The sequence below is a fragment of the Gigantopelta aegis genome, unplaced genomic scaffold (assembly GCF_016097555.1).
Source record: "Gigantopelta aegis isolate Gae_Host unplaced genomic scaffold, Gae_host_genome ctg1946_pilon_pilon:::debris, whole genome shotgun sequence".
Taxonomy (NCBI): Eukaryota; Metazoa; Mollusca; class Gastropoda; order Neomphalida; family Peltospiridae; genus Gigantopelta; species Gigantopelta aegis.
Genome location: NW_024532808.1, coordinates 28,390 through 55,073, shown reverse-complemented (window position 1 = coordinate 55,073; position 26,684 = coordinate 28,390). Strand labels below are relative to the sequence as shown.

Sequence of the window (26,684 nt, the reverse complement as noted above, 5' to 3'; positions counted from 1 at the left end):
GCCCATTTATCACAGCAAGTTTGGCATTGTGAACTCATTATGTTTACATATATTTTGGAAACAAAGTTTGCTTTATCCTCAAAAGGTAGCAGTTGGTTTCCAATGACTGTTTTAGGTGATACTAGACATAAAAAGTGGTAATGTCTTTGTTTTTGCAACCAGTATGGAATCGTGGGTTCATACAATGATAATATACAGAACAGCATTGAAAACGCACCACCAAGAAATGTTTGGATTTCGAAAATAATACCTGAGCAATAAATGTTTTTGTTGCGAACAGCAATAGATCGATGGTTGATAAAAAAGGATGCACAATCATTGATTAGTTTTAATTCATCTACGTACGAAAGACACATGGGGTCACAATGAAAAGTCAATAGCGCGTATGACCACCATCTGCAGCAACACAATCCATGCAACGTCTTCTCATCGACCCGATAAGTCTTTCAGTTTTTTAGTTCTCTAAGGTTATTCATTTGTGGTCGACGTGAGATGCGTTGACCAAGGTAATCCCAAAGATACTCTATTGATGATAAATCAGGGGACAGTGCTGGCCATTCAAGCAAAGAGACATTATTGTTCGCTAGATACTGTGTTGTAACACGTGCTGTGTGCGCTCGGGCGTTGTCTTGCTGAAATGTCTGCATATCCTGATGCTGATGAAAGAAAGGAATGATTTTGCAAGACGTTATCCCGGTAGTAAATGACATTCATTCTGCCACGGCAAACATTGAGTGCTGTTAAGTGATGATAACTGATCCCGCCCCACAACATGACACTTCCTCCACCCCATCGATCCTCAGCTGTCATCCTTGCCATCACTTGTTTCAAGTTCCCTCAAAGACTACTTCATAAATGAAAATGACTTTTCAAAGACCATCTTTTATAGTCCCAATCAGCATGATTTGCACATTCAATTTACGTTTTTCATGCTATGCATGCAATATGATTGTTGTGTTTTGGTGTTGTGTTTCATGGATTGTTCAGGCAATCGTTTTTGTAAGTTATTCGTCGTCATGCATGGTCTATAATGTAGTACGCTACTTATTTATTGATATTTTTAATGCTGAAATATGCCCCATTCACATTTGTTATCATCAACTGGTGGTGCGTTTTCAATGCTGTTCAGTATAATTTCTCTGTATTCGAAAGTGAATGCGAGAATTGAAATGTCTGCCATATAGAACAATCCTGTTTTTGAAGTATAAATTACTCTTTGGGGGAAATATATAGAATGTAATATATGACCACTTCTTATTCTTGGCGGCTACTTTGGTGGCCATTATAGATTTAAATCATGATGCAATATCTCAGTTAGCATGAGATCGTTATAAATTAATTCTTTGCCCTAGTTGATGTAAAATGCGATACATTACGATGTCATTGTTCTAGCTAATACACTAGTGGCCATCTAGTGGAAGGAAAATGGTTAAATTAAAGACCACACATATGCAATCTTTAGGGATTTATCCAGGATTTTTCACCAATGAGAAAATTAACGCGAATTTAGTCATAATTGGGAATTTTGGGGGCCACTGAAATTTATGCATATGTAATATTATTTAAAACATATAATTAATTAAATTCATTTTGTTTGAATACATTCTTCTTAATTAAATAAATAATAAAACAATATTCACCTATTTTTATTGTTCTGGTTTTCAGTTATATATTCTTGAAAAAAAGAAACATAGTGTTTTGTTGATTTTTTACTCTTATAAGTATTTATTTATCTTCGTAGCAAAAACGAAAAAATTAGCTGCATGCTACTTATGCCTAATACAAATCTACAAAGGACACCTTGGTGGTCAGCAAAACACACCATCTTATGTTAAACAATGAAAACGCTAATTGATAACAAAGGCCCATGGTATGGTAAAGGATCGCAATTGCCACGTGCAAATAATGCAAGTACAGCAGGCTCAACTTGGATGGGTTGACGATATTCGTGCTATTTTTGTGTATGCTATACAATACTGTGAAGTCATGCCAATATTAACAGATGCTCAACGTAATAGTGCCGAATGGAGGCCGGAGAATCACAGTCTGCCATTGCTTGTGTACTAAATGTGACATAGAGCACCATATCGAGACTTTGGGACAGACACCAGCAAACTGGAACGGCACGTGATCTCCCCAGGTCCGGTAGACCACGTGTGATGACGGTGGCGTAAGACAGGTACATACGGTTGCGACATTTACGACAGAGGTTCTTCAAAGCTTCCTCTACAAGAAACGTCATACCTGGACTGCGTAGGATTTCCGATCAAACTGTGGGAAACCGTCTACGGGAAGCTGGTATTCGACCAAGAAAGCCTGCTACAAGAATACTACTAACACAGGAACATCATCGGCAACGGCTTCTTTGGTGCCGACGATGCAGGTTATGGCGAAGAGTTTCCTTTAGCGATGAATCCCGATCTATACTTCGTCGAGTCGACGTAAGAGTGAGGGTATACATGTGACGTCATGAACGTTATGCAGCTGTGTACAAGAAGTAGACAGATTCGGTGGTGGGAGTGTCATGATGTGGACAGCCATTTGTCACATACCACTAGGAGAAACCTAGTGCAGATTCCAGGCAACTGAAACGTTAATGTCTTTAGTTTCCATTAACATAGTTAATTGTTCGTGTATAAAATTGAACTTGATTTTTATTGTCATTTGACATATTTATAGGGTGCTAAGTTATATTTTAGACAAATTTGTAGTTTTATGTAAAGTTTTAAGTAAATTTGATGAAAAACTTTACTAAAGACATAATTAAATTTGTTGTCACTATTGTGTCTTCTGTTCTAATTTATGCATAACAATAAGCTTGATAAAATTATATTTAGATCTCCAGATCGAATTTTTTTTTAAATAATCACTTTGTTTGCTCTCATGAAGAGCATTTTAAGTTTATACTAGATTCAGAACCAATTTTGTTTTCAGGTTGGATTACCTACCTTGGAGTAAGTTGACAGTTTATTTTATTGTTTAAGCTGTATTACCCAATGTTACTAGCTAAATAAAATCCTGGATTACAGATTGTAGGAATACATCCAATATACATAGTGTATTCATCTGGAATAGAAAATAATGCAGGAAAATAGATGTTTGGGTAATTATCTCATTTAAAACTAGTTGGATTTTTTTTCAGTAGTTAATCAAAAATAAATGTGTGAAAGCTGGATGATAATTCCAGATATCACTAATATTGAAACATCCAACTATAGTAGGATACAAATAAAATATAGTCAGAAATATTGGTGGCGGCCAATGGTTTTGATGGTCCATTATAAAAATCAGCATGGCCGATGGATTTGAAATTCCCACACCTGGTAACTTGAAAACACCCACACCCAGCATACAGGATTTCCTCCCAACACTAATGTTCACGACATTAAGTCATTACTTCATACATGTACAGTCATGTTGGTGTTTCCTTCCTCAGACAGTGTATTCTGTAATACTGATATTTCTTTGATGTGCCTGTTGAGGTCTTCATAATCCAGGGGTCAGTCAAGTGCATGTGTTTTAATAGAATTCGTTAAAGGGGTAAAGATACTCTGACTATCTTTGTTGTCTCTACATATACCTGAGTACACACACCTGGTTGTCAAAAAAACACATAGCTGGACACTTTTTAAAAAATATATGTTATCAGTATAGGTAGTACTAAACCAAATAACTTCCGGCTGGGTCAAAATATGAGGTGCAACGAATATTTGATAGAGAAGTGAACACCACAAGTCCTGTGACTGGTGGTAAATGTGAGTGTGTTGGTTGTAAACAAAAAATAGTTTCATCTGGGCAAAAAAATGTATGCACTTTTATTTCATCTAGTACTACTGTGTCAAGTAGCCTTGTGCTTGAAACATGTATGGGGTAACTGTAAAAAAGTACTCAAATTTTATGCGGAACTAGGGTAGTCATAGACACTATCCGTTATCTCAGAAATGAGCAGCTTCAGCCCCATTTTTTTCCGATTAACTTTAACGGTAAGGGGTGGTAGTATTTGTATCCGTGGCGTTTATGATGATTAATGCGCTGCAGGTAGGAGTTTTAGCCACATATGTTACTATTGTCGTCTATGGGATTTGATTTGGTAGTATACACCCTAAAAGACTGGTCACAGTTTGCATTATTACGCCTGCACTGTATTACAGTAACAGCTGTTTGGGAGCCTGTGCACGCCTTCTAGAATTTTCTAAAAATGCACTAGCCATGGGCTCAGTGATTTTCAAAATCCACTAGCCATGGTTAAAAATCTAGTAGCCTACTTCTGTATATTCTGTAAATTTGTACTAAAATACTAGAAACTAAACAAAACACACCAATATGTCCAGAGCACTTGATAATCACTATTAATAATTATTAACATGCAATTTGTAATATGTGCAAATATCATTAATAGTGGGGTGTCCGGACACTCAGTCATTTCAAATTGATGCAAAAGTTTCGTTTTCAGTACTAATTTGAAGGTAATGGTCTATGGAACAATTTTGATCCAAGTGATAACAAAAATAAATCGTGAATTACAATTTTTTTGGGAAAAAACACTAATAATTTTCATGCAATGTCTATGTAATGTAACTTTTATTGCTATACTAAAGCTAGTATTGTGTGTGGAATCAACTGGAATTGAAACATTGATGCTTCAAATATTCTGGTATGCCAAAAATCAAAGATGGCTGCCAATTCCGGGTTTATCCGCATTATGTCTCATTACTTCTGTCCTATTGAACCTAGAATGGTTATTCTGGTATCTATATCTAGGATTTCATGTATGGGTAATTGAATAAAAATAAACTAGGCATGATTGGAGCATATCTTATATGCTATTTCACGCCAATGAAGCAATAAATACCAAAGGTAATGACGCAAATCGCCTATTTTTATAACTTTCCTGTTGAACGTTTTTTGTCTTTTTATCAGGGCCGTGTAATACAGCTTGTTGGCTAGACATGGTTTGTCTTTTTCAAAAAGCAAACCGAAGAAAACCCACCATTATTTGACCACGTTTTCTTTCCAGCTTTCAGATATCATGGATGGCTGAGAAGCTGAAATGGGAGTTAGCCTTGTAAGTCAGTTCAGAGCAATTGGTGCTGCTCCCCACCCCAACGTAGAACTTCCAGATGAGGAATCCATGCACAAGAATCGTGCTTCCTGGCACAAATCATGTCGTCAGCTTTACAGGGCATCAGCACTTGAGCGTGCAAACAAACGTCATTATGAAGGATTGCCTCCTGAAAGAAAAAGATCCCGGCAGACTAGTGCAGCCGTTAATCGTAATCTGTGTCTCTTCTGTGGTGACGAAACAAATGCAGCAGACCATTCTTTCCAGAAGGTTAATCTCACCCAACAGATCCATGACAAGGCAGTCGCACTGGGGGAAGAGCGTATTGTGGCACTCCTTGCAGAAGGCGATTTGGTCGCCATTGAGGCCAAGTATCATCGGAATTGCTACACTCAGTTTACCCGCCATTACGATATGATTTGTAAACAAGACACAGCTAGCGAAAATCTTGAAGCCACAGCAGAAAATGAATTGCTCCTATTCATAAAAGAAGAAGTTGCTGGAGGTCGTAGAATTTTTGAACTGCAAGATCTGACAGATATGATGACAGAGAGATTACAACAACATAAAATCCAGAAGACTGTGAACTGGACACGCCTAAAGGAAAAAGTCCTCGAACATTTCCCGAATTTGACAGAGGAGAAAGGTATCAGAGACAGAGTTTTAATCGTTTGTTCGAAGACAGCTAGAAAGATCTTATCAGATGCAACTCAAACACCAGATGAGGAATCACATACATTACTAATGGGAGCGTCCATTCTCCGTAAAACTGTTTTGGATCATGACACTGCGTTCAAGTTTGATGGTTCATTTCCCAATTGTTGTGAAGAATCATCTGTTCCAAAACGTATGAAATATTTCTTCCGTCAACTCCTCGCAGGACCCAACTCATCGCCAGAACAAGAAAATTCCAGGAAGATCCTCTCTGTGAGTCAGGTAGCCATGATAAATATGACTTCTCTTTCTGTGAACTTGAACTGTGAGCCTCCACTTGCAGTGTTTCTGGCTCTGAAATTGCATTCACAAACAAGAAGAAAAAAATTGGTAGAACTACTACACAAATATGCTCTGGGCATGTCATATAAGAAAGTTCTCACCACTGAAGTTAACTTTGCACAGGCTATTGCAGATCAAAGAAGGAACAACGCCGATATATTCTGTCCTACAAATTTGCGTGAGGACATTTTCACAGTAGCTGCCACGGAACTGGGATTTCAATTTTTCAGTTTCCTTCATCACAGAAGCCTGGGTTGGACCTGTAATGTCTACGAATCAACCCACAGAAAGCAGGAGCAGGCATCAGTGGACCCATCCTGCCACTTTCATATACCTTTGTGCCACCTGTGGGCCGAAATCTTATCACCCAACCTCCGGTAAAAGATGTGCAGTCAGTGGGAACGAATTCATTTGATGAGGAGAAACAACATGAACAGACATGGATGACAGCAGTACATGACACCCTATATATGGATTCTGATATAGAAAGAGGCACTCCAGCAATGTGGTCTTCATTCCATGCTGCTCGATCAGATGCTGTTGGACAACCGGAAAAAAGCATTGAAGCTCTCTTGCCTCTTTTCCATGAGAAAGCAGCTACTCCAGAAATGATTCGACATGGAATGGAATTGGTGAAAAAGACAACTGAGCACCTCAACCCATACCAAATCCCTGTGTTGGTAGTGGACCAACCACTATATGACCTCGCAAAAAAATGCAGTGGACGTTCCCTGAAATATTCGGGGAAGACAAGTTTGTGGTGATGCTAGGTGGACTCCACACTGAAATGGCTTTGTGGAGCACCATGGGAGATCTGCTTGGGTCTGGATATCCTGAAGCCCTGAATGAAGCTGGGCTAGTGAAGACACAAGCAGCAGCGACAGCTTTTCTGAAAGCATCTGATCCAATGAGAACAAGATATCCCCATCAAGTTACTGTTGTTGTACTTGACAGCCTTCTGAAGCGAGCCTATGAGGAAAGTGGAACCGATATGAACCTTGAGGATTGGGCCTTGGTAGCTTCTCAAGAGAGCCCAACGTTCAAATTCTGGCTACTCATAGACAAGTACCAACAAATCATATTCATGTTCATCCGGGCACATCGGGAATGGAAGTTCGAACTCATGGTCACTACCCTTTGGAAGCTTGTGCCTTTGTTCTTTGCTTTCGATCACCAGAACTATGCCAGATGGCTTCCCATCCATATCCGAGACCTGGAAGTTCTCCCAGATAGCATCCAGGTAGAGTTTGAGCAGGGATACTGGACGATATCCATACCAATTGATCATGCACATGAGCAAGCCAACAAAAGAGTAAAAGGAGTTGGCAGCATGATTGGTCTCACAGAGAACCCTGACATGCTGGAATGCTGGATCATGGCTGGTCCCAAAATCAGCCGAGTCATTGAGGAGTTTACTGGTGCAAACGACAACGATGATGATGAAGAACTCCCTCATCATGAGGAAGGATGTGCATCTCAGGACCGATTTCAACGCCATGCTAAAGACCTGCTGGAGGTGTTGCTGAGCAAGGGGAATCTTTTTGAGGACAGTGAAGATCTGGTTACGTTAGACAACAAGGTGTGTGAGTCTGTGGCTGCTGCCGTATCTGTCAGTATGGTCGAGTCTATCGGACAAGAGCAGTACAACAACTTCAGGGAGAGTGTGCTTGACTCAAATGACACACTTCTGACATAACCGATCAAGCGAAACAACTTACTGTTGTACCATGAGAAGAAAACGCAAGAAGACAGCAATTAAGCAGAAAATGCAGCACTTCAAACATCACGCAGAGCTCTATGGGCAAGCTTTTGTTGCACTAGACAGCCGAGGGGGAGATTTGAAGGAGTTTTTTCGTCATGAATCTTCACCATACCCACCTGCATTGTCATCCGAAGGGTCACTAAACTCTTGCACCAAGTCAGATCTGTTGGTATACATCATGTCGGCCGGTACGAGTAGTGCCATTTCTGTCGACGAGGATCTATTTGCACCAGGTTTTTACGACTTTATAATTATTGATGGTGGAGTACTGATACACTCACTTCCTGGTACAACTGCCCAAGGCAAGATTTTTGATTCATATTTCGATAAGGTATTCTGCCCAAGAGTTCACCATGACTTGAAACGGTCGACAAGAGTAAACATTGTCTGGGACCAGTATCATGCACTGACAATCAAAGGAGGCGCATGGGAAAAACGAGGAACAGGCACCCGGCAACGCGTATCTGGTACTGCCAAAACCCCAGGAAATTGGCAGAAGTTTCTGGCAAACGTTGATAACAGGAAGGAACTGTCCCAAAAGATCACAGAAGGACAATTCCCAGACGACAAGGATGTCTACATTACTGCAGGTGATCAAGTCTACCATGTTGGAAACGGTCCACCAATGGATCAGTGCAACCATGAGGACGCTGATACTCGTGTCATAGTACATCTCCTCCATGCCCTCCAAACATCGTCACTTGGAACGGTTCATACTGGAGACACAGATATTGTCGTAAACCTTCTGATTAATTTCCATCACATCAAGGCTCTGAATCCAGCCGCAGAAATTGGGATCTCCTTCAAAGCACGAAAGACAACCAGAATTATCTCACTGAACACTATCGCCACAAACCTTGGTACGACCACATGCAAAGCCATGGCCCTATTTCAAGCATTCACAGGATCAGACAGTACGTCTTCCTTCAAGTTTAAGGGTAAACGATATTGCTGCAAATTGATGCACGAAGTGCCATCCCTGATGGAGGAATTTGCAACTATTGTTGAAACTCCATTCCAAATATCGCCAAGGCTGATAGAAGTGGCAACAAACTTTGTCTGTAGGCTGTACTCCAATGAGTCAAATGAGGACAATGATGTTGACCTCGTCCAATTGAGGGTGTTCTCACAGAAGACTAGGGACGTAGAGGGAATTCCCCTAACGAGTGATGCTTTGTATCAACATCTCAAAAGGAGTGTCTTCCAAGCAAGCATTTGGACAACAGCTCAAAGGTCCATGATGCCTGTCAAAACCCCCACTAATCATGGATGGAAGGAAGAGGATGGCAAGCTGCTTCCCATTTGGATCTCGCTGCCCCTCGCCAAGGATGTATTCCAGCTGCATGTGAAGTGCACTTGCACAAGTACCTGCTCTCGGTGCAAGTGCGTGAGGGCAAACTTGAAGTGCAAGTGCAAATGCGAGAAGTAGCTGGATCAGAACCATTTCCAATACTGACATGTATATATGGTCGATTTGTTAGACACTTTCTTATTAAAACTATTGTTCAAGGAGTTATTCAAGGAATTGCCTGAGCAGTTACTCACCACAATATTGTAGTACAGTTAAAAGATAAATAAAATTAGAGATAAAAAATTTCCAATTTGCTTCATTATTTAGAACAAGTAAAAAAATTTATTTGGTTCCTGTTACATGCCAAAAACAAATAGAGTAGATAGTTAGGGAAAACTTCTTTTTTTTCCCTTTTTTTCCACCCATTTTCGAGCTAATATTTCCTGAATAGTATAGCAGATTAATATATTAAAAGCTCTTTCTTTGTGTTACAGTGCAACTGACAATACATACTCTAATGAGAATCATTAATTATTTTCTATAAAAAAAACCCATGTCGAAACCTAGTCCAACCACAATCGGTATTAATGTTAACACCACCCAAGTCTAATACTACACGGTAAGGTTATAAACTACGATAACACTAAAATAACACTATAATTTATTCATTGGAAAAATGTTTTAATTTCAAAGGTCAAAACCACAACATGGTTACACACCCTCACAACTACAGCAACAACACTGATCTTCCCGGCCTATTTCATTGTCAGTATTGCAGTAACAAAATGTACATCATGAACACAACGAAGATGTCAATAAAAATTAACAAAATAAGTTAACAAAAAGATCTCCATACTAACTATCCTCATAGCAGAGATATTCAAAGAAAACAACTATTTTCAGGAAAACAGTTTCCCTTTTGGTCGTCCATAAGGACACTGCACAATATCTTTGCACTGTTGACAAAGAGGTAAAACAGGTTTGTATAGTTGCTTTTAAAGGTCTGATCCACATGGTTACACCCCCTCACAACCACAGCACTGCAGACGCTATTAAATGTGAAAAGAGGTCATTTCTTAAGGTTTTGGGTACTACCAGTTCATTCCAAATGCCATGGATATCATCATATTTAATAATAAATACAGGGGTTATTTGTCAAACAAATGCAAAATATTGATAGAGTTGATGTCTAAATATTTAATTTAAGTAATCTTTTCAGCATAATCGGTTTAACATTGAATCATAACTCGGTATTTCTAGAAGTTCGATTACGTTTTAGGGAATTCCCCTACCAAAATAGACTGGAAATTTGTATCATTCTGCTTTTTAACAGTAAACTAGCGTAACATTTTGAAGATTGGATTCACAAGTTCCGAGTAGTTCCGAATGAGTACGAGAACACGTCCGAGAGCATGTGGTGTCAATGGCGTCTTCCATTTACAGAGTAGAATGTCAAAAATGTGCTCATTCAAATCAAATAATATTACTCATGTATTTAAATCAATTTCAAATGAAATGACATTCAAGGAATCGGAACACCTCGTCACATTCCGCTACGCTTATATTTCATGGAAATGTACGAGGAGTTCCGAATGGCTCTCGGAAGCTTTTCATTTGGAACTCTTCGGAAGTAAAATTGTGTGAAGTGTTCCGGGTCTTCTGGTAACGAGATCTTGGACTGACAGATCTCGTGATATTAATGGATTATTAAATAAAACAGGTGAAAAAAAAGGGAGGGGGGGGGGGGGGAGGTTAAAAAAAGTTTAGGGTCGGCACCAAAAATCTACGCCTTATGGTATTTATTGACTCACTGATGTGAAATATCATATAAATATCATATAATTATGTTTATTTTATTTTTTATTCAATTATCCAGACATGAAAACCTAGGTATAGACACCAACATCACCATTCTAGGTTCAGTATGACAGACGTTATGAGGCTTAATGCGAAAAAACCCGAAATTGGCAGCCATCTTTGATTTCTTGCATACCAGAATATTCAAAACATCAATATTTCAACTCCTTTCAGTTCCTTCTATACACAATATTAGCTTTAGAATAGCAATACAAGTTATATTACACAGAAACTGTGTAAAAATTATGAGCTTTATAAAAATAAAATTGTAAGTCACGATTTTTGATGGCGGCCATTTTTGAAAATGGGCTGAAAAAGAAAAATTGTTAATCTGAGTGCTTGACACTCGGACCAAAATTGTTCTATACACCCTTAACTTCAAATTAGTAGTAAAAACGAAACTTTTGCATCAATTTGAAATGAAACGAAAACAATACCCATGCACGCCCCCCCCCCCCCCCCCCCCCCCCACCCCCCCCCCCCCCCCCCCCACTATAACTATTCCAAACAAATTAATATATATCATTTAGTGTATTATTAACAAATTAAAAATTAAAAACTGGGGATTACTAATATATACATAAAATAAAATATAAGGAACAACTTTTTTTTTTGTATGTACTACCCCAGAAAATCGATACATTGTTTAGATCAGCAATGCAAACTAATTTGATGTACAGTACATGACTGGTTTCTGTTTGCGTTAGTTTTATTTAACGGCACCACTAGAGCACATTGATTTATTAATTATCGGATATTGGATGTCAAACATTTGTTAATTTTGACATATAGAGAGGAAACCTGCTACATTTTTTTCCCATTAGTAGCAAGGGATCTTTTATATGCACCATCCCACAGACAGGATAGCACATACCGCTGGCTATGATATACCAGTTGTGGTGTACTGGCTGGAACGAGATATAGCTCAACTGGCCCACTGATGGGGATCGATCCTAGACCGACCACGCAATAAGCGTGTATATTGATCATGATTAGATTGGGAATTTATAGCCAAGAAACTGTGAATTTTCTGTGACATTTCCTTTTGGGAAGGTGTCGATGTTCGGTACCGTACAACGCCTGAATAAATCCCTGATCTTGAATTAAGATGATGCTGTAATGTCTTAATTAGCTGGGAATAGTTCATAATTAATTCCTGGTGATAGTTGACAAGGGCATTTCAGTTTGTATGATTAAAGTTAGCTATATACATATTAATACAGAGAAAAGTTTTTAAATGCACGATCTCACAGACAGAATAGTAGATGCCACAGCCTTTGTTACACCAGTTGTAGAGCACTGGCTGGAACGAGAATAGCCCAATGGGTACACCGACGGGAATCGACCCTAGACAGACCGCGCATCACGCGAATGTTTTACCACTGGGCTACGCCAGATGAAATGTCATATTTATATTGTTACAATGTTAAAGACTATATAAAGTCATGCATATTACGAACTATACTTACTATTAGTCGAGAATGACGCCTTTTCAGTGCTGGTAATAATTTGCTGTTTCCCGTCTTGTTGAAGTGTTGTCACAATTGTAGCAGAATATGACTGTCCAGCAGTCAGTCCGTTGACTGTTGATGTATCAGATGTAGAAATTAACTGGGCATTAAGACTGACAGTCACACTGTACTGGATGGTAGAATTGGGTGCTTGAGTAACGTATTCTGACACTGTCCATGCAAACTCTGCACTCCATGATAACACTTTGCTGACATTAAAAGAAGTTGGTATCAACTCGTCCACTGAAAGCAAAATAATGTAACATACTAAACATATATACAATCATGAAACGCGTAATGCCTAGGCATCCATATATACTCTGTCAAAAAAGAAACGCATAAGCGAAATATTCATTGAATTTCTTTAATACAAAGTGGCATAATTTCCTTATTTATGATCGTATCACAGTCAAATTTGACATGAGTATGTGACAATGTTCTTGCTATGGACTGACGGCAGTTTTCGTCACCACAAAGCGTCGCACGAGGGCGCTGAAATCAGTACCTTGTGTGGCCACCAGCAGCAGCAATCACTGAGCGACATCTCCTTGGCATATCCTGAATGAGTCTCTGAATCCGGGCACGTGGAATCCTAGCCCATTATTCCTGCAGTGCATGTGACAGTTGCGGAAGCGTCTGAGGATTTGGGTCACGCTGGCGTACACGTCTGTGCAGTTCGTCACATATATGTTCAATCGGGTTGAGATCTGGCGATCTTGATGGCCATGGCAGCACATTAATGTTCTCATTCTGTAGGAAATACATTGTTACACGTGCAGCGTGCGGTCTGGCATTGTCCTGCTGAAAGAGTTATCTCTGTCGATTCAAAATGGGAAGCATGTGACGGCGAAAAATTTCTTCCCGGTAGCGTACAGCTATCAGGTTGCCTTGTACGAACACAAGTTCACTTCTGCCGGTGTATGAGATGGCTCCACACATCATGACACTCCTTCCACCGAATCTGTCAACTTGAGCAACGCAGTTGTTGGCAAAACGTTCATTACGGCGTCTGTAAACACGTTGTCGTCCATCACGGCGCTGTAGAAGGAAATGTGACTCGTCGCTGAACCATACTCGCCGCCAGTTTCCCAAGTTCCACCACTGTACATTCGTGCACCAGCGAACACGTAAATATTGATGTTGACGTTGCAGGATGGGGCCAACATACGGTCTCCTAGCCCGTAAACCAGCTTGTCGAAGTCGGTTCTGAATGGTTTGTGAAGACACCCTTCTCAAACAAGGTATGCGTCCAGCCGTGTTTATTGCAGTTCAGTGACGCAAGTGCAGAACCCGGTTGTGGCGATCTTGTGCTGCATTTTTTATGCGAGGTCTTCCACTTCTGAGCCGGTCTTCAGCTGATTGAAACTGCTAGTATGTCCCAGGGACGTGAAATGGTGCTCTGATGGACGTTCATGTGGCGTGCGACTGCTGACTGGAGGCGGCCTATTGCAATGTTTCGATTTGGCAGGCTTAGTCTTGGGATCTTGTAACTCGTCTACGTCGAAATGGAAATGAGGCATCACTGCGAGCATTGCTGCTTTAAATACCCATTACTACCCCAATCTTTTCCCTGAGTTTCACATGCATTCGCCAAAATCTGACCATTTCACACCGATTTCCTGCAATTGTCACACAACGTGCCACAACGTGCGTTAAATTTGTTTTAGGGTGCATTTGGGTATGCTGTCCCATTCCAGGAACATTAACAAACATGGTCATTCAGCAACATTGTACAAAAATAATGAGATTTTGTAAAATCAAACACTTTTCTTCTTTCCCTATCACCTATGCGTTTCTTTTTTGACAGAGTATATAATAAAATAAGCAGGGTGCATGATGCGTCCTTTTTACGAACACAAGTAAACGTTATGTGCAAAATTGCTGTGGAAAATATTTTGTTCACAGATTATTAACGTATCTAACCATTACGAAATATGGCAAATATGAAATTGCGATAAAATAGGCTATTGTGTACAAAGACAAAACGATGTTGCGACAAGTGTCTGTCGTCAAACTGCTACTCTCTTTTACGGCTCTATGTACAAAATGTCAGTGTCACATCTGGTCAGTCCCATTTACTCAGCTCAATCTTTGATGGTCCGATCAACAATTCTGTCATCACTGTGAATGTATACATATCACTAACTGCCAATTAAATCTAATACAAGCTTCACGCCTAAACTGTACATTGCTGACGTCTCGTTGCTCGTCGTTACGTCATTAAAGATTACGTGTGATGTAGATCATTTGCTGACCCAATTCGTACAAAAATAAAGTGTAGTAGGTCTGGACATCTGCTTACTTCTGCGTTGCGGCTTGTTTGCAGTTGGTTTGGAATAAATAAAATACAAAAGGTGCTTGCCTATCATACCATTTTTGTGAAACTGGTTCACTCTTAAAAATTGATATGACAGGCATATATATATATATATATATATATATATATATATATATATATATATATATATACACAAAACTACATATATGTGGTTTTCTGATTTCTGTATTCCACGAGTTTTATTTCCTGCGGGAAACCCCAATGCCGCAGGCAGAGGGGTTTCCGGCAGGAAATACACTCGTGGAATACAGAAATCAGAAAACCACATATATGTAGTTTTGTATTTATTACATACCCTAAATTGGAATTTTTTTTGCAAATAATAGTTCAAAAATTGTAACACTGCTAGCTAAAGACGGGGATTTCTAAATTTACACAACTAGGTCAGCTGTGTTACTACGCGGACCGATGAACCACCAATTATCACACATAGGAATATAGTTCCATTTAAACAATAAACAGAAATAAGAAAGAACGAGTGAAAAGTTACCTATAATTTTAATGATATTGTTTGAAATGCCTTTTAAAGACAATGTAATTGCTAAAATTCAGGAACAATATAATATTTAATTTGGTCGTAATACGTCACAAAAGCCAGTTTTATCAACGAAGAAAAATGTCAAGAATTGTTCACTCAGTGTCTGTGTCGTCATCGGTGTGTTTTCTTTTATTGATGTTCATGGAATTATTCGTTGCTGAAAAGTTTAAGTTTATATTAAATGTGCCTCCATAAATCATCGCTCCACTGAATAATCCTGTTGACATTTCATCCAAGTTTTCTACGTGAGGAGACGGTGCATGCGACGGCATTGTTGCTAAGTCGACGACAGTCATTTTTCGCACCTTGTTTTGGCTTCGAACACAATAAATATAGCATATCTTCCCGTAATTTCACTAGAAATCCATATTTCGTAAAAGTTAAAAAAATTAATCACAAGATTTTGTTCAAACACATCCAGGTGCATTAGTAATGTTAAAAAAAATAAAAAAATCAATAGCAATTGAAACGTCATGTACCCAGTTTATTGTTATTCACTTAGGTCTCACTACACAGATGTCATCTGCCATTGAAACCCGTGTTAAACTGCCCAACTTCAAGCGAAGATTGCCCATAGAACGGGTTCTCGTTGGCACTAACAACATACACCACTGCGAACATACATTATATAAGCATTTATTTTCACTCCAAAATTGAGAACATTTCCGTCTCAGTGTTTTGCTATATGACCGCGTCTGGCTGTAGTACCGGTCCGAACAGGTGGTTCATTAACCGATTCACTCCGGCTGTCACTTGCGCTATATACCCATGTCCCAAAAGGTCGATGCACAATATTACAAAATAACATGGGCAAAATACAGCCAGAAGGCTTTCCATTAAACATACATATTGTTTTAATTCTTCACCATTTCCTAGAAGTGAATATGTGAACCATAACATGTGTCACAATTAGGAACTATAGTGGACCGTGATCAATCAACTCTCACCCGGAAGTCATCTATGTAGTGAAACCTTATTGTAAGGAGATGCAAAGTGACGTCATTGAAATACTGACGTCATTTAAATTCAAAATCGCCACATTAAAATAAAAACTAGTCTACTAACCTTGACCCCTGTTAAATTCCTATAACAAGCAGACAACGCTATTTACAGGCCGGTATATATATATTTTTTTTAATTTCATAATTCTGGACAAAATATTAATTTGAAGTTTTAAAAGATGAAAGAAATAAAAGGTACCTTTTGTCAAATATATCATATCACAAAATTACGGTTGGAGATGTTTTATTTATTGAATAAGAATAAGAATTGTGTACGAAGCCAAAACAAGGGTCCAAAAAGTGACTGTCGTCGACCTTAACTATCGTGGATTAAAAGCTCGTTGTTTAGTAGTGTTCCCGTCTCAAGTTTTGGTAACACGCTCATTAAATTGTAAATATTTGTCACCGTTTTCGTCTGTTTTCAGTTCAAAATTTTCAGAAAATAGCATTTTAAACAAACCAAGCACCAACTTTGTTCACATATCGCGAAGGGCATTCCCGGTAACCATGCGCTATAAATAGCAGCGTTGAATACGGTATAGTTCCGGCATTTGAGTTGAATACGGTAAAGTGTATTTCATTTTTGTATTCAGGACTGTATTTATATAGTAAGATTTAATGGGTATATATATATTAATATTATTATTATTATTATTATTATTATTATTATTTAACATGCATTTAGATGAACATCTATAGCTGCAACTATAAGGCAAGATTACTTTGTTTACGACATAAAACACTGAATTATAAGAGATGGAGCTAAATGTCAAAACTTAATGATAGATGTGTTCATAAGCATAGGAATGCAAAACGTACTTTAATATACTTGAAATGTTAAAAAATTTTTTAAAAGTAACAAACATTTGCATACTAGTACAGTTTTTAAATATCTTTCATATAAAAGCAGGAAACACATTCAGATCAAAGACCGGCCTCGGTCGTGTCGTGGTTAAGCCATCGGACATAAGGCTGGTAGGTACAGGGTTTGCAGCCCGGTAATGGCTCCGACCCAGAGTGAGTTTTAACTACACCCTCTTCTCTCTCACTAACTATTAACCAACTAACACGCTGTCTTGGACAGACAGCCCAGCTAGCTGAAGTGTGTGACCAGGACAGCGTGTTTGAACCTTAATTGGATATAAGCAGGAAAATTAGTTGAAATGAATGATGCCTCAGTCACAAATGCATCATAAGTGGGTAAAATGCCCGTACGATGTGTGATTTTGACGACATCCTACGGGCATCGGTGACATCCTACGGACATCGTTGGCCGATTTTGGGGCATTGTAGGGTCATCGGAAACTTTTAATGCAGAATTATAATTTTTTGAAGACCGTACGATTCTTAAAATCAGAAACCCACAGCAGACATATCGTAGGGGCACCTTGCGGCCTTGAGGTGACCTGGCAGCAGCCTTGAGGTGACCTTGCGGTGTCTGGATACATCGCAGGGAGGCCACACGATGCTCCTACGATGTCGGGACAACATACGGGCATCGTACGGGGACCTTACGGTGAACGTAAGGTCAACTTACGATGCCCTTACGATGTCCTTAAGGTTTGATGGCCCGAACAAATGTGTCAGCCCGTAGGGTCCATGTAAACACACCGTATCTAATGTGACCATGGCAAAGATTTTTGGGAGAACCCTACGATTCTTTCCCGATGTTGCGGACGCCAGGACGCCGTATGGTTATCCCACCAAACGGCGACCGGTGCATTTGTGCCTGAGGCATGAATGAATCAAATCACAGTTGCGGCTGCCATTTTGATTTTCAAAAACCACAATGCCAGTATTTTGGCTCCCAAGAGACATAAATACATTATTTAAGTTTGTAGTTCTGTTTTCACACCCAAGGCATTCAATAAACATAACAGTAACGTATATTTGTTTTTTTTTATAACTGAAAATCAAATATGGGACCCATTAGATAGAACACATTGTGAAAACCCAAATTAGTTGTACATCATCTCATTTTTAATTAGTCCGTAGGGTAGTACACTCTTGCACAAGTACACAGTTCAGTGCATGGAAGGAATGCCGTTAAAATGTACAAGGAGGGTGTTCATGCCTTCTTGCGCCACATCTGATCAGTTTCCTATACAAATATGACTGCCTCTAGAAGAGCTGTCTAGAAAGGTATAAACTGATCATTGGAGTCCTTGGTCTACTCTCAATCAAACGAGTTTGGTAGCTGTTGCTTAGGCTAGTTAATCGTGATTGGACACACCCACTGACATCATGAACAAATCGTGGCTTGATCCTATAGATTTTGTTGAGGTAATGGACAAGTCATGGTTTATCAAGAGATACAGTATGGAAATTGGCAATTGCAAGGACCACAATATAGTGTCAGTCGATTTGATCAGTACTCCCGTATCTCGTGGTAATTATGTGCACAATGGAGAGCATGCAACAATAACATTTTGTAGGCTTCTTCGTTATCACTTTGTGCCAGGTCAGGTCATATGGTACACCCATATGGACACACAACACTGGTGTCTTGCGTGTTTAAATCTCCTCCGCTCCGGTGGAAAGCGTTAAAATGCATGCGACACTGGCGTAGCTCTGTGTGATATTAATCTACGTAAAGGAAACGGCTGCTTTTATAACTGAAGTAATCAAATGACAACAATGGGTAAATACGGTATGCTAGTGACATAATATCATACAATTGGGAACCAACATATTGGCTATAATCATGGAACGTTTTGCATCTACTTCCGGATGACATAATCAGAAGTTGTAGCCAATTTATCAAGGCAGCCAATGAGATCAGACTGTGCATTGCCTTCGTTATCCCATGCCCAAACATGCAGACGATGATCCCTGGTTTTTATGTCTGCAAATGTGTTTCAAGTCTCTATTTTTGGATTGACAAGAAGTATACAATTAATTCATGGTCGTGTTTTATATTTTTAAACTGATGTGAAATCTTTGACTGCTTTGAAAGAGGGTTATTTTAGAAGAAACATGATACAGGAGTTGAAGCACGTTTCCATGGTTATAGTGTTGTGTACATGTAGTTTTGGAGGTGGGAGTGGGGGTCATTCAAGATGTGGTTTCAGACTTTTTCAATGATGAGCAACTTCTTCACCAGCTGTAATTCGCTTAAAGCGGATGGCTTATCTGTAAAACCAGTCAATTCAAAATATTTGAAGCATTCGTTCACTTGCTCATGGTCTTGCTCCTTGGCCATGGTTGTTTACAGTACAACAAATTGACCCGTTTCAAATATCTCACGAAGTGTTGGAACCTGATTTTGCAGCTGCATCATATCTTTAACATGCATAGTTTGTATGGTCTTTTAAAAAACGTCTACAACAACATTGTCCAAGTATGTCAACACAGATTGAAGTCTGCTTCACCGACAGAACGCACAAACTGCTTGGCAAAAACTCATGTTTTTCAATATCTATCAGGTGAACAGAACTCATAAATTATAACACTTAATTCAGTGTTCCCTGTTTTCACAGACTCCTGCAAATAATTACTAATAGGACAAGTAGGGGCCATTGTCAGTGAGTAATTAGAAGTCCTGTTTTATAACACAGTTCCAATCAAGTTAGAAGGACGCTTGTCTGATACTAGTATCGTGACCTAATACACTAATATAAACCATATATACACTGACAAGTTTTTCTCTCCCTTCTCCTCCCTATATCTCTCTTTTTCTCTCTCTCGATATCTCTCTATCAAAATAAGACCACAGAGTAGGGCCTCCACGAGTTCAAAACTATTGGACTCGAGTACTCTAGGTTCAAACTCGACCCGGACCAGACACTTACACTATATGATAATGAAACTAAGGAATAAAGTAAAATACAATTATGTGTGTTAATGCCAGCGCTGAACATACCAAATCATGTCATCGTATTGCATTCCACACATTTGACTTTTGGTTTCTCTCCATATCTCAATGTAATGGTACCGGCAGCAAGCATATGGTAAAATGACGTAAATAAATACAATTAAATGAGACTGCTCTTCCTTACATAGGTACCCGAGTCCTGTGAATGGACTCGAGTCTTGCTAGACTCGGCCTGTTCCCGAGTACCCGAGTATTCGTGGAGACCCTACCACAGAGATAACAACATTATTAAACCATAAACGCTTTCATTGATCATTAGACATTTTATACACAAAATAATTATAATTTTGTTATCTCGTTTTTTGTTTTTTCTTCTTCTTTTTTTCTTTTTTCGGGGGTGGAGAGAGGAGTGATGTGTATGTTCTGGCACAATGCTTTGCTTATGCTTACAATTTTACAATTTATATGTCTAGAAAGTCCTAAAGATTGACAGACAAATCAACAAAAAGTATACTTCAACAACCCACTCATGTTTTTTGTTGTTGTTTTGTTGGGATATTTTTGCCGCCAGAACAAATTAGCAAACAAAATATATATGGTTCTCATTACTATGCCCGATCTTTTGAACAGGCAAGAAGCTGATATGAGATGTTCCATATATTTAGTAATGGTAGGGTATTTTAGTCAGTTCTGTGGAATTCTGTTGGTGTAAAAACATGAGATTAGCAACTCGAATCAAGTATTTATGTGTCCTGGAACCAAGATACTGAAAATGTGTTTTTTGATAACCAAGATGTCAGTCACAGTTGGGGTCAGATAACGTGTATCCTGCTTTTATATGAAAGAGTATTGCAAATTGTAAAAATACGGTAATCAAACTTTCAAGTTTGTCAAGTACTTTATCTAGTAGACTATAAATAGCTAAATCGAGTCACCATCATATAACGTCATTTGCTAAATGACGTTATTTTGGTAGTATGTCATCTTGCCCGGTTTTATGTCTTGCATTCTATATTTTGTTTAGTTATGTTGGAAGTAGTTATGTGAGATTTGTGTTCACTGATATGCAGTTAATGAATAAAATACCATATTTATACTCAGAAGATACCGTTTATATTACAACTCGTGTGTTTTCTATCGTACATCACTTACAAGTGTACTTGTTACAATATAAATGGTCTCGCATGGGAACTCGTTTAATAATCTATATATGTATTAACGTGCCAATACCTTTTCAAAAAAGACATGATGACACACATGTTGTATTACGGGTGACGGAATATGATCAGAGTACTGGATACCATCTTTACGTGCTTACATCCAAGTAAGGTTCAGGCACGTCACTTCTGGGCACAATACAATATCTGTCTTTGTCAGTAACTAGGTCCGAAAAGCGTGGGGGAGGGGTTGAAAATAGGCATAATTTAAAACAGCCATTAATGAAACATTTATTACAAAATGTTAACAAGCCCAAAACGAAAAAACAAAAAAATAATTGACTGCATTGCCGAAATAAAAATAAAAGTTTATATAACTTAGAACATTTCGGATGGACAATTCAAAAAATAAATGAATGAAAGAAGAGTGGATCCGACAATTTAATAATATAGAAGGAAAAAAAAATAATTTAAAAAAATGTCTAAAAGTTCACTGCAAGGGACCAGAACCATCGGTTCGTTATAGCAGTACTTCGTTGTAAACATGTTGAATCAAATGAGTGTTAAGTCAGTCACGTTTTGAAACAAAGTTGCTTATTTTTGTCTGCTTAGTGAGCGTTGGTCTCATAGTCATGTCGGCAATCGAATGAAACAGGCATAGCTACATCAACTTTACTTTGGAAAACCAGTGTTATCGTGTCATGTTAAGCACATCTCTTTCTTTATTTCATACATATGTTGCTAGCATTTTGCATTATTGTTGTGAAATATGGGGTTTTAATAAAGCGGACTCTGTAGAAAAAATTACATCTTGAGTATTGCAAGGATATTTTGAAAGTTAAAAGATCAATAACTAATATTATGATATATTTCGAACTATATTTTCGATACCCGCTTTCATTGGTACGTAAATTCCGTATGGTAAAATACTGGTTCAAATTATTGAATACAAAAAAATATATATTGTATAATGCTTACAATGAAGTAAGGTCCATGTGTGAAAAACAAAATAACTGGGCAACTAATATTAAACAATTGTTATCTTCTTTAGGGTTGTATGAGGTATGGTTATACCAGGATTCAATAACAAATATGGATTTTTATTTATTGATGATAAGGCAGAGAATTTTTGATCAAGGTAAACAAGATCTTACAAGTATACTACAGACATCTACTAAATGTTCATATCTCTATAAATACCTAGTAGAAGATATATATTTACAGAAATATCCGATGAAGCCATTCCCAGTTTTATAAAAAAAAATATATAACAAAGCTTAGGCTATCTTCACATAGTTTAGCAATTGAGGTTGGACGCTATTACAACACCGATAGGTCTAAAAGAATATGTATGTTGTGTCAAATGGGTTTCATTTTATTTTATGCTGCCCCTAAAAAAATATTATAGTGTTCACCCAAATATGGTAAAATTACTACACCTCTCTAAACAGCAATAATACTAAAGAATTATGTAATTTGGGGAAATATTTATGTAAAGTATTTAAATAACGTGATGCAATTATAAATGGCACATAGGGGCGAGTCCTTTAATGTATTTTGTGAATATATTTTTTGTATTTTTTACATTCTCCGCTATAGGAATAATGTTGTTACACCTTCCACTTGATATGTACATATATGTTGTATTTTATTTGTGCAACTGATGAGCAGACTAAGTTAAATAAAGAATTGAATTGAGTGCCCGTCATGATTGCGCATCTACCGAATACTGTTCAACATTTCTTAATATTTGTGTTACCTACCTTCAAAACATTTAACGCTAATTACAATGACTGTATAGTGAGTTTCACGTGTCAGTCTTATTGTTGGAAACTGGCACCTAAACAAGCACACAATAGCAGTGAAGTGAGAACAGATGGTTAATTGCTCCATACATTAATCCCTTAATTGATACCAATCTTCTACGTAACAACAAGCGGATAATGGGCAGAATTTTGAAAATAGCAATTAGTAAAGAAGTTAATAGATTAAATAAAAAAAAAAAAAAAAAGGTTACAAGCCAAAAATAAAAAAGAATTGACTGCTCGGCCGAATATTTATATAATTTGGAGCATTTTAGAAGGACAGTCCAAAATTAAATAAGAGAAAGAAGAGAGGATCGGACTATTTAATAATATTTTAAAAAAAAGACAGTAATTTCGACATAAAGTTTTGAACGCAGATCTAAAAGTTTAAAGTCCGATCGATATGTCCACGCGAGTGGCCTCGTTAAGGCCGTTTGGGTGCACAGCTTAAAGGGACGAGATGGGTTGCATCCCGTCAAGAAAACCCCTAGATTGACAGTCGATAGACGTTGAAGGTGTTCTGTGCTGAAATACAGATCTTGAGAAGCCGGATCCGTCTGAACGAGAGAGAGAGTATCAGACTAGGGTATAGTCCAGTCGTCATGGGTTGGTATAGTGGTGCGGACGGGCCCGACTCCGGAGGATACGAGATGGTATCACTATAAAGCAAGGTAAAGTCTAGAAAAAGAGTAGTAGGGGCCGACCCCGCTTCCTATTTCTTCTTAGAGTGGGGCGGTCAATCTTCCAGTGCTGCTAGGACAGGCTCGGACATGTAGAGACTAAACGCGAACAACCGTGGCGTTCTGCAGAATGGCCGTCATACGAGTCACGAAAAAAAACAAGTCGACAGTCAGACGGAGAAATGACGTGGAGGCAAGGAATCTCGCTAAAAAAGAATCCAACCTGGTGGTGCAGGCTGTCGAAACGAGAAGCGTTCCAGCGTTCAATCAGTTCCAGTGGCCGCATATATCCCAGTAGAAAACTTCATTTCACTGACAAAAACAACGAAATGAAGGACCCCCAAGTCGAGCACACGAAAGCACGTGCAGTGTGCACAAGCGAAACAAACACGTCTTACCGCGTGGAGCTCCAGACTGGGAATGTTTTGGATCCATTGTCGCTATTGCTACTGATTGATAAGATGCAAGTGAGTTGCAGGTGTCAATCTTCTTGTTGGATACCGGCAAAATGTCAAGGAAACAATGGGGACTTAAACAAGCGAACAATAGCAGTGAAGTGAGAACATACCGTTAATTGTTCAATACATTACTCTCTTAATTGATGCCAATCGACTACATAAATACACGCGGACATTATCTGACTGATCTTATTAGTGCAGTCATTTCTGATGCATTGCCGTTGATGCTACTGATTGATAAGATGCAAATAAGATACAAAACAATTATGATTGGTTCGCTGTATATGCACTAATTTACACTGAAATTCACAATTTTGACCCAAAAATGGGCTCGTTTTAACAGTTAATTCGCTATACATAGTTCGTTATATACATTATAATTTATTAATACTATATAGGGGAAAAAATCAGGACTTTACAATCGTTCGTTCTAACCGGTAGTTTGTTATAAGCCCCTGCGTGTGCTGTAACCTCACCGTGGTGCAGGGGTGTAACATTCTCTTTGAGAATGGCCAATACAGCACAAAATTGAAGTTTTGAGTAAAATTCAGTATCCGTAAAATTCTGTGATATTTGTGTTTCTGCACAGTTCTTTACACTGTTTTTGTTTTAAGTCTTGAATTTTTATATTGATATTGATCATCACTTTATTTATTTGCATTACCATAGTTTGACACCCAATAGCCGATGTATTTTTCGTGCTGGGGTGTCGTTAAACATTCATTCATTCATTCATTCATTGTTATAAGCGTGTTCGTTCTAAAAGTACTTTACTGTATATGTATATATATATATATATATATATATATATACGTGTGTAGTGCCCACAAATGTCGCATAATCGAAAAATGTAATATTGACTACAAATGTCACAAGTTCACTCCCACAAAATTATGTCTTAATAATTGACAAATGTCAAAAAGGTTTCAGCCAAAAATGTTGCAACGCCAATTATCGCAAATGTAAGAATGACAAATATCGCAATACATCAACCACAAATGTCATAATTAACATTGGCCTGTTTGTCATTTTCCTTTTCCTGTTTTTTGTCCTTCTGGATGGATACTCATAGATCAAATATAAGCTTCTTTGTTGAACAGGATCGCAGGATCAATCCCCACTATTACTTTACATAAAAGGTTCGACTATTAGCATAGCACCAACTTCGTGGTTTGAATCTGTGGTATTAAATCGATATTACACTAAAAATACATTGCTGAATAAAATCACAAGCATCCCAACGCCATATATACGGTGCAATCTCTCAAATGGCCACCTTCATTTATAACGGGCACATCACACGGCACGTTATGTGAAACAATGCATGTATTTTAATCTGTATATAACCTGCTTATAAAAGTAACATCTATAGGTTCTTTGGGTGGCACTTATTTACAGATTTTACTGACTGTATACAGTGTTGTACAAATAGTGATGTTATAATGGTGGGGAACTGGACGCAGCTCAGCGCAAGAGTGTCTGCCTGCGATTCGAGAGGTAGTAGGATCGTGTGTCCTATCCTCCTGTATGTTTTCATAAACGATCCCATGCTGCTATTCGGTAGAGTAGCATATATAAGGGCAACATATGTCTGTCTCTCTCTCTCTCTCTCTCTCTCTCTCTCTCTCTCTCTCTCTCTCTCTCTCTCTCTCTCTCTCTCTCTCTCTCTCTCTCTCTCTCTCTCTCTCTCTCTCCTTCTCATATATATATATATATATATATATATATATATATATATATATATATATATATATATATATATATTATATCACCGGTTTTAACTTTCAGTGGAGCAAATCCATATCTACACTTAGCTAGTGAAGTTCCTTGGAGTCGAGGCATGAACCTGAAAGCATAGGGCTCTAGTTTATAAATAGATAATAATACATTAGTTTACATTACATTTTTAAACAACGAGTTGTAAGATAAATGGTATGTAACAGACATGCCATTTCTTAAATCGACTAAAAGTTACTTACTACCTTTGCATTTATAGCTAACTTATGCGTCACAGACAAATGATTGTCAAATTAACTATAGGTCACATTGTAATCGATTTCGATCGTGGTGTTTTTTGCATTTGATGTATGGCATTTGTGACCTGGTCATCACCTAGGAGCAGCCAGTATCTTGAAATTGTTAACACATGTACATGCGTAAACAAATATATGGGCAATTCCACGGTTACTTGCGTGACATTTTTACCATACTAATTCTTTTGATTTGCTCAGGATTAATAATTGTACATTCAACACTTATTTTCTTTATTACATTTTGTTAGTTAAATAATCAATGTATATTATAAAAAAAAGAAAAAAAGAGGAAATATTATGATTAGTTTTCATATTGTGAATGTGTAAACATCGGTCACTCGCGTTACAAAAAAAGGACATGACAAAAAATGAACACACTTA

The 26,684-nt window shown here is 38.1% G+C and overlaps 1 protein-coding gene across 1 annotated transcript in view; it reads right to left on the bottom strand.

Moving 5' to 3' along the window:
- LOC121391202 overlaps nt 1–26,684 on the bottom strand; it is a 53,681-nt gene that overhangs the window by 4,203 nt on the left and 22,794 nt on the right. Inside the window, exon 5 of the mRNA XM_041522903.1 lies at nt 12,438–12,722. Within this exon, the coding sequence (XP_041378837.1) occupies nt 12,438–12,722 (285 nt within the window). The remainder of the gene's footprint in view (nt 1–12,437; nt 12,723–26,684) is intronic.